At 51.0% G+C, this 9,366-nt stretch overlaps 1 protein-coding gene across 1 annotated transcript in view; it reads right to left on the bottom strand.

Moving 5' to 3' along the window:
* Positions 1–402: 402 nt before the first annotated feature.
* The window catches only part of PRDM10 (PR/SET domain 10), a 55,115-nt gene continuing 46,151 nt past the window's right edge, over positions 403–9,366 (bottom strand). The window contains exons 16-24 of the mRNA XM_018574194.1: positions 9,068–9,247; positions 8,702–8,812; positions 8,418–8,618; positions 7,072–7,203; positions 6,712–6,882; positions 4,568–4,669; positions 4,280–4,427; positions 1,485–1,591; positions 403–609 (exon numbers count right to left, since the gene is read on the bottom strand). Of these exons, the coding sequence (XP_018429696.1) occupies positions 427–609; positions 1,485–1,591; positions 4,280–4,427; positions 4,568–4,669; positions 6,712–6,882; positions 7,072–7,203; positions 8,418–8,618; positions 8,702–8,812; positions 9,068–9,247 (1,335 nt within the window). The 3' untranslated portion in view covers positions 403–426. The remainder of the gene's footprint in view (positions 610–1,484; positions 1,592–4,279; positions 4,428–4,567; positions 4,670–6,711; positions 6,883–7,071; positions 7,204–8,417; positions 8,619–8,701; positions 8,813–9,067; positions 9,248–9,366) is intronic.

Here is a 9,366-nt window from a genome sequence, read left to right as displayed (position 1 = left end):
CACTGCTGAGTTCTAAAAAGAAAAACAAAACCAAAGTGGACGCCGAGCCGATCTGCATTAAAAACAAAAAGTAGAAAGCCGCGAAGGAAAATCCGGGCGCGGTTCCAGTATAACCCCGAGGAACAATCATAGCACAAAAACTGTGTCCCGGCCTCCGCGGGGGAGCGACCTTCCTATAGGACCAATATGGCCATAGCGCTGACAGCGATTTCCTTCACCCGCAGAGCGGAGGAGGAGGGAGGGGGGCGGAGGTGCAGCTGCCGTCCAATCAGGAATGACTCTTCTCCCGCTATCGCTTTTGTGCGATACCTTTGCCATCGCTCTGAAATAAGGAGTTCAGGAGTTTTGGCTTCCCCCGGGATTTGTGTGCCGTCGGCCAAAAACACCGACGAGCAGGATGGGAGCACGCGGGGACCCGGTCCGGTCTCAGGGTTTGGCGATGTGCAGCTCGCTGCTGCCGTTCATGTTGGTGGCGATGATGTACTGCGCCGGCTGCGGGGGATTACCAGACGTCTGCTCCAGATGTTCCGAACTGGTGACTTCTTCCATCAAATGGCCGTTCTTCTTCATCTCCACATCGCCCTGGCTCTCCGATATGACATAGTGTGTCTGAGGGGAGAGGGAGGAAGTGTGTTATTCATGTTATATCAATTGGGCTCTTCCAGCCTTGTGGACCCTTTTCTGTTCCCCCCATGACTGTCCCCCGTGTACAAAGCCGGCTCCATAAAGACATGGTGGGACCAACCACAGAGTCCTGACCTCATCCCTACTGAACTCCATCTAGGTCAGGGGCAGGAAACCTCGGCTCTCCACCTGTGCTGAAACTACAAATCCCATAAGGCATTGCAAGCCACAGGCATGACTCCCAGAGGCAGAAGCATGATGGTATTTGTAGTTTCAGCACAGCTGGAGAGCCGAGGTTGCCTACCCCTGATCTAGGTCTTCTCATCCACCAACAGTACCTGACCTCACACATTCCCGCAGAGACCCTCCAAAATCTTGTGTAATGTCCCAAAATAGTGGGGGGATGACCCAAAGGGGGACAGCTCCATATGAAGGGCTGTGGTTCTGGGTACCCAGTAGAGATGTGTTGGTCAGGTGTCCACCATCCTTTGGCCATGCGGTTTGGGTTATATATGGACACCATGAAGACACGGTGTGACCGGTTTGGTGGAGGAACCCGAGTGTCCTGCACAGAGCCCCGACCTCATCCCTACTGACCACCTTTGGGAAGGATTGGAGACAGGTCCTCTGATCCAACATCAGCACCTGACCTCACAAACGGGCCCAAGTTCCCCCAGACACCCTCCAAAATCTTGTGGAAAGTCCTCCCAGAATAGCGGAGGATGTTATATCCACAAAGGGAGGACAGCAGGTTATTAATGGCCATGGCCTTGTATCGGGACGTCCTACAAGCTCATCGGAGGTGCGATGGTCCATAGACCACGTAGCGCAGACGCTACAACATCCATCACCGCTCTCACCTGTATTGCTTTCACTTGACCGCCGGTGACCGGAGCAACAGGACTGCCCACAGTTGCCTCGGTGATGACATACTGCCCCTGGGGTAACATCATCTGGATCTCAGAAGCTGCAGAAAACACACACAGGAGAAGATGGTGATGAGACAGAAGCAGCCATGTTTATTCCTTTCCTCATTCTGCCGTGTACATTCTGAATTAGGTTCTCCGAATGCACTTGTAGAACGTTCCACATTTACACAGCCTCCTGGGATTTGTAGTAAAGTTATGAAGTCTGAGGCCCTTTACAGCCGATGGCGTGGACAGCGGGACTATGTCACCTGAACAGGTAAGTGCAGCAAGGACTGAAGGGGGGTGGGGGGAGGGAAGGGGGTGATGAGGATGACGAGTTAGTTCACCTTTTTTTATTATCGTGATTGAAATCTTTAAAGCAGTGTGTAGCAAACCTCCGGCCCTCCAGCTGTGGCGTGAAACTACAAATCCCATAATGCATCTCTCTTCGGGAGTTGTGGCCGTGAGAATCTTGCAATGCCTCATGGGATTTGTAGTTCCACCCCAGCTGGAGGGCCGGAGGTTTGCTACCCCTGCTTTAAAAGGGGCCCGGCTCCATCCTAGTGGTGATGTCCGGATGATTTGCTATAAATGAGACGCTGGTGCGATGCAATATGTTGAAGGACTGGCTGTACCCTGGCTGTGTACCTTGGCGGTGTACCCTGGCTGTGTATCCTGGCGGTGTATCCTGGCTGTGTATCCTGGCTGTGTATCCTGGCGGTGTATCCTGGCTGTGTACCCTGGCTGTGTACCCTGGCGGTGTACCCTGGCTGTGTACCCTGGCGGTGTACCCTGGCGGTGTACCCTGGCGGTGTACCCTGGCGGTGTACCTTGGCGGTGTACCCTGGCGGTGTACCCTGGCTGTGTACCCTGGCGGTGTACCTTGGCGGTGTATCCTGGCGGGGGTATTAGGCCCGGACTGTGGAGGCTTTAAAGTCTGCAGAAAAACATCTATTCCCATATGCCAAGCGTCAGCTTCCCCTTTATCTGGAGGTTCTGTGGATGTTTCCCACGCCTCACTTAGTTTGAATAAAATATTTTAAAAAATGAGAGGAAAAAACTAGAAGAAAAAACTTTTTTTCACAAGTTTTGATTATAATTATTATATATTACCTGATAACTCTGTTTCCAGGAATCTTCCAGGACAGCCAGTTCCCGCCCTTGGTGTGTATCCAGGTGGCATCCGAGGTTGGATGCAGGAGGGGATACTTTTGTGCATGGGGTAGCCTTCGGTCCTAGAGGTTACTGACTTGGGATGGAAGGAGGAGTCTATTTATTTAATGTGGTTGATGTGTTTCCTGTTGCAGGCAGGCGGAGCCTATATCTCGATGGCTGTCCTGGAAGATTCCTGGAAACAGAGTTATCAGGTAATCAACTCATGTTTTTTTTTTTTACATTTTTGGCTATTATTAGGCCGCTCTAAACTTAGGAACAGCTAATAATAACCTCAGAGACTGATCCTGACAGCGTCTCCGATTCAGATCTCACTAAGGGCCTGTTCACACGACGTCCGTTTTGTGTGCTGACCTGATCCGTACGCTGCTGCACACAATGCATCCCAATGCATCCCTGTGTGTTTTATGGGCTACAGTTCTCACGTGCGCAGTCCTTGCATCAGTAGCACCGCGTCTGCAGATCCGGACCTGAAACTCGTGAGCAGGAGCTAAAAGGTCTTTGATCGGCCCAGACGATCAGAAGTCTGATACATTGTATCTCTTTGGTGAAATGTATCATAAACATCGGGCTATCGACGAATAGCAGAGCGGCGACTCGCTCCGCTCCCTCTCTGCTATTTAGCGCTCCCATATTTGTATGTAACGTCTTCATTCCCTCATTAATGAAAGGAAGAAGCTTTTACAAAAGCTTAAAGTGACATGAAACCCTCAGATTGTGTAACATAAACCAATACTGTAATGTGCGCCTTCCTGTAATCCATGGTAGTTTCCCTTCTCTTTGCTGCTCTTCCTTTTAAATCCTCATGTCTTCTCATGCTGGGGGAGAACTTCCCTTTGCAGCTGAGTGCCTCTTCCTGTAGTGCTGGCTCAGGTTACAAGCCTATACACAGACACCGTGTATCCATTCCAGAGACGAGGCAGTCTGCTGCAAAACAGAAGTTCTCCCCCAGCATGAGAACAGATAGAGATTTAAAAAGGAAGAGCAGCAAAGAGAAGGGAAACTACCATGGGTTACAGGAAGGCGCACATTACAGTATTGGTTTATGTTACACAATCTCAGGGTTTCATGTCACTTTAACTATTTTATTAATGAATGCCTCAATACTGACCCATCCATTAATGACTGGTGACTGCTGAGAATCAGCGGTTACCGGCATTACAGAGCCGGATGCAACTCGTCACGTACAGTGTACGTCTCCCGTCACCAAGGGGTTAATAAAGATTTTTTTTTTATACAAACTGCATCGGTCACCATCTTGTGCAAGACGCCCTCTGGGCGCAGCGCTCAGCCACCTTACCAGGGATGCATCATTCCCGATGGCCATTACTGGCAGACTTCTGGGAAAGGCAGCAATGGCAGGTGCAGGGGGATGAGAAGACGACCCCGCCTGCACCCCTCTGACCTCTGCCATAGGAAGACATAAGAGATTTTTGTTGTATGGAGAACTGTGACTGCTGGGGGCCACGGCTCTTTGCACATCACCCTAACGTCTCCCCAGCCTGCTACAGAAGTCCGATTGTCTCATTACAGCCGCAGGCCGGACTCTCTTCTACTCCTCCATGCCGACTTACGGTAGCGGAAAGAGTTCCAGCCGCTGGACAGGTAGGTGTGCTGCACTGCGGAGTTGGTCTGTGCCTGAGAGGTCACGGTCTCCATCTGCGAGGGGTTGACATTCTGATCGGTTTCCTGTGATGAGGGGCTGAGGGACTGACCCCCTACCTGCGCAGAATCGGGGGGACATAACCCACAAATGTGAATATCCTTCATCTCTCATACATGTGCCGAGATCACCAATGGGAGAGAGGGAGGGAGGGAGATACCTGAGAAGGCGCCTGGGTGCCCGGGCCTGGCTCTGCCACCTGGATATGCTGCACCTGGATGGCGTGTTGGGTGTAGGCCTGGGTTTCATGCAGCTGCCCCATGTCCACCGTAGAGTGCTGTGTCTGGTGCGGAGACGGAGCCTGAAACACAAACGTGTTATTGTTACCTCAACCCAATCCGTCATTCATCCCCCCTCCCCCGCCCCTGCTCTAGCATGGCTTACACACGGGTGATGTAGAGGGTCCGAGTCAGCTCCTGCCGGGCCCCCCTGCTGACCCACTGGGGTCTGGCCATGGTGCAGGAGTGCTATTGGCAGTTCTAATCTTCCCCCAGTCAAACTTTTGTTTTTATTTTGCATAGAGAAGAACATCGGTCAGGTCTGAAAAGCTGAACTCAGAAATCTAAAACCACTTCTGTGAAGGTCGTGTCAGAATAAACGGAGGTCGCCGGCACACCAATAGTGTTGAAGTCCAAAGTGTTCGCTTATTGGAAGGTCGTGTCACCAGAACCAGCGCTTTCGGGGGCCACGCAAGGTCCCCTTCATCAGGCTCAGCAATGACATGATTTCAACACTATTGGTGTGCTTGTGACATCCGTGTGTATTTTGTACTGTTTGGCGGCGCCATCCGCGGTCACTGCGAGCATGTACTTTGGGGCTTGGCGGTAAGGAGTGCGGCACGGTATTTCCACATTACCTTCCATCAACGCACAATGCTTTCATGTCCACACAGTGCTGCAGCAACCGAATCATCCATTTCTTATTCTTTGCTTTCCCTGGCTCACTCTTCTAATACCCAGTATATAGGACTGATGACCTGCACTCTCTCCTTCCCCCCCGGGGCAATTGATCCTGTAACTGCCCCTGTGCAGTTATTGTCACATGAGCAGCAATGTAATGACATGGCTGATTGCTGTAGTGGGTGAACCTGGGCTGCTCAGACTCCCGGCCTCTCCTGCCCTTTGTTGGCTGCATCCAGTGATGGACAGGTCAGGGGGTTTCCCAGTCTATTATGTGGCAAATGTCTATTATGTGGTTTCCCAGTCTGTCTCGCCCATCCATGCCTGCAAGGGTTAAAAGGAGAACTACGAGGTCAGTGTTTTTCCCCATAGTCCTCCTTAGTGTAACGGGAGGACACAAACCAGCGTCCTCCCATCACCCTAGGCTCAGTATATAGGGAGCTACAGCTCGCGGTATACTGAGACGCCGCAGCCGGGACGGATCCCGACAATTATGTCTGGATCCGCCCAGCTGCTAGCAGGTTACGCACACTAAGCACACGATCAATGCCAACTGCATCACCAATGTCCTGATGCATCCTGGCAAATGAACGGGAATCGCCGGCACTCAGAGAAAAATATTCAAACCATAAAAGACCATTTAAATCGGACAAATCATCATACATGTTGCAATAATTATAACCGTTATAATAACTGCAACATGTATGATGAGATATCCGATTCCTGTTCATTTGCTGTTTGATGCGCACGGCGACATCCGCGAGTATCACTGCGAGCGCCGTCATTGTGATTCGGGCCGGAGACGCTGTGAGGAGTGCAGGGGGGACGTATTGGACTTTAATACTGATGCATCATGGGACTTGTGTGATCAGGTGCGCTGAACAGGCAATAGATGAGAAGTCGGGTGCCCGAGTGATCTCCCTGGCTAGCTATATATATATTAGGGATGTTACTGATTAACATTTTCGTGTTCGATTAATCAAAATTTTTTTAAATCGATTAAGTATAACGCACATACAGATCCAACTACATTGGCCTACACACATCCAGCACAGCAATGACCTATACACATACAGCACAGCAATGACCTATACACATCCAGCACAGCAATGACCTATACACATACAGCACAGCGATGACCTATACACATACAGCACAGCAATTACACACACACACAGGGACACACACACACAGGGACACACACACACAGGGACACACACACACAGGGACACACACACACAGGGACACACACACACAGGGACACACAGACAGACACACACAGACATAGACACACACAGACATAGACACACACAGACATAGACACACACAGACATAGACACACACACAGACAGACAGACACACACACAGACAGACAGACACACACAGACAGACACACACACACACACTTATATTACACAGGTGGTGCACTGTATGTGGATGTTACCTGAGCAACCTGCACCACTTGAAGCTGGATATGCTGTGGCTGCTGCATGCCGCCGGTGCCCTGTGACACCGGGATGTACTGGATCCGCTGGAAGTCTCCCTGCGCAGTGCGGTATTCAGTGGTCAGGGTCTGCGATAGTTCCGTCATGGCCTGCGTTAGGAGATCCGTGGTCTGTGGGGGACATGGATGAGATCAGGACAATGGTGAGAGAATACAACTTTAAGTGCACCTGTCATTCACAGAATGCGGTTATAAAACAATACACCGAAACCGGTCATCATGACAGAAGTTTTCGGTGAATTTCTCGTCTTTAGAATCTCTGCCGTCATTGGCTGTAGGTGCGGGAAGTCCAACACTCACCACCACAGTCTCCCCACTCGTGCCGTCAGCCGTGAGAACAGTGGGGGTTGTACTGATCATCGCTGTCTGCGTTGTGATCGGTAACAGAGCAAATTCTGGGTGTTTCTTGCGTATGTGCTGAACCATCTTCGTCTGGAGGAAAACAAAAATGTAATGAAGAGGTTTTAGTGAATTTTATCTGACCCAAAATGTGATCTTCCAGCCAAAAACACTCACAGCCTCTAAATGACAACACATTCTCGCTCAATGCTCCCATACCTTCTCCAATACCGGAACTTCCTGTCAGAGGGAGATCTCCATCTAACAGGAAGTGCCGAGCGAGCATGGAGCTGGCTTCCTTTCCAATCAGGAAGCAGGGCGTCACGTCATGACCCACCTCCTGGCTTCCTGATTGGTCAGGGAGCCAGGCTGCCTAGCTACAAGTGAAGCCGGCCTACTAGCCGATCATGCAGCCGGGAGGCAGATCATGACGTGCAGCCATTTTGGCTTTCGGATTGGCTTGGAATCCGGGTTCACCTGTTGCTAGGCAGCCTGGCTTCCTGACCAATTATGAAGCCGGATGGCACCTCATGACTCACCGCCTGGCTTTCCGATTGGTCAGGAAGCCATGCTGCCTAGTGAAGCGGGCTTACTAGCCAATCATGAAGCCGGGAGGCAGGTCATGACGTGCAGCCCGGCTTTTGGATTGGTCTTGGAATACGGGTTCACCTGTTGCTAGGCAGCCTGGCTTCCTGACCAATTATGAAGCCGGATGGCACCTCATGACTCACCGCCTGGCTTTCTGATTGGTCAGAAAGCCGGGCAGCCTCGGGAATTGAAGTCGGTGTTCTTTCGCTAGAAAACCGGCTTCACAGGCACTGGGCGACGGGTCACGATCCGCCTCCCAACTTCCTGATAATCGGGGCACATGGCACTGGTAATCGGTATCGGCGAGTACCAACAAAAAAATATCGGTACTCAATACCCAAAAACCAATATCGGTGCATCCCTAATGAGAGCTGTAATCATGGCCTGTCCTCTGTTCCATTGCAGCCATCTGATAAAACAAAATTACTTTATTCAAAGTCACCGGAATGCGTATTAGCAGAATACTTGTATCTCCGGCTGCACATTATACAACATTCACACGCAGTGCTGCCATCTAGTGGCCAAATGCGAGTATGGAAGATATGTCGGATGGAGGTCGGGTTTTAAAGGCCTTGTCCACCTTTTTCTATCATTGTCACAGGTCGGCTAGAACTATGAGGTGAGTGACAAGCCCCTCCCCCCTCATTCTTCTCCTTTAATAAAAATATATTGTTAAAAAAAAAAAAAGCCGAAATCCCGGAAAAGCAAACGTCACTCACCTTACTGCTGTATTGCTTGGCACAGTGCGGACAACAGACCGGAGGTGTTGCTATGGTCCCTGTGAGCTGTGTGTGAGTGCTAAGCATGGGGTCTGGCTCTCCGGGCCCCGCTGGTCTCAGTTTCCGTATGCTGGGAGGCAGCTCTGCTCCCGGGTGGTTCTTCAGGATATGCGCTTTCCTTTTGCTGGCACTTTTATAGACCTGCCAAGAGGAAATCCCCTCAATGACTGTGTTCTAGTGCAGGATTATTATTAGTAGTAGTAGTAGTAGACCCCGAGGCTCACCTTCTCGCAGTACTGGCAGTAATAGTCCCGGTTGGGTTTGATGATGGGCAGCGTCAGCTCTGGGACCTCCTCGATCTTCATTTCGGGGTGGCGCTTTGACAGGTGATTGACCTGAATCAGAAGAGTGATAGATTAGATTACAGTGGTGGCGAACCTCGGCACTCCAGCTGTGCCAAAACTACAAATCCCAACGTGCATCTGCCTCTGGGAGTTACGTCTGTGGCTGTCGGAGCCTTGCAATGCCTCATGGGACTTGTAGTTCCAAAAAACAGCCGGGGTGCCGAGGTTCGCCGCCACCGGATTAGAACAATGTTCATGTGTAAGAAGATCATTATGGTGTCGGTGAGGTGAAGTCTTCCTGTTTACCAGCATGCCCCTCCTCCGGAATCCCATCATACACATGCGGCACTTGAACATGAAGCTTTCGTAGTCCGTGGAAGCGAGGCGCGGCTTGAAGGCCTTGGTGCGTCCCGTGCGGTCCGCCTTCTTGGCCTCTCTCTCTGGATTGTGCATTCGCTGCATGTGTTCCCTCAGCTTGTCTTTTCTCTGGAAGAACACAAACTGCCTATTACCTGAACAGCCCTGACTCTCACCGCGCTCGGCTCTGCACGCGGGGCACCTGTATATGCAAATTACTTTATAAGCCACAAATTCAGGGGGGGGGG

This window comes from Nanorana parkeri, unplaced genomic scaffold, assembly GCF_000935625.1.
Source record: "Nanorana parkeri isolate BGI_ZX_2015 unplaced genomic scaffold, ASM93562v1 scaffold2801, whole genome shotgun sequence".
Classification (NCBI taxonomy): domain Eukaryota; kingdom Metazoa; phylum Chordata; class Amphibia; order Anura; family Dicroglossidae; genus Nanorana; species Nanorana parkeri.
The sequence above is the reverse complement of the archived record's forward strand: the minus strand, read 5'-3'. Positions and strand labels throughout refer to the sequence as shown.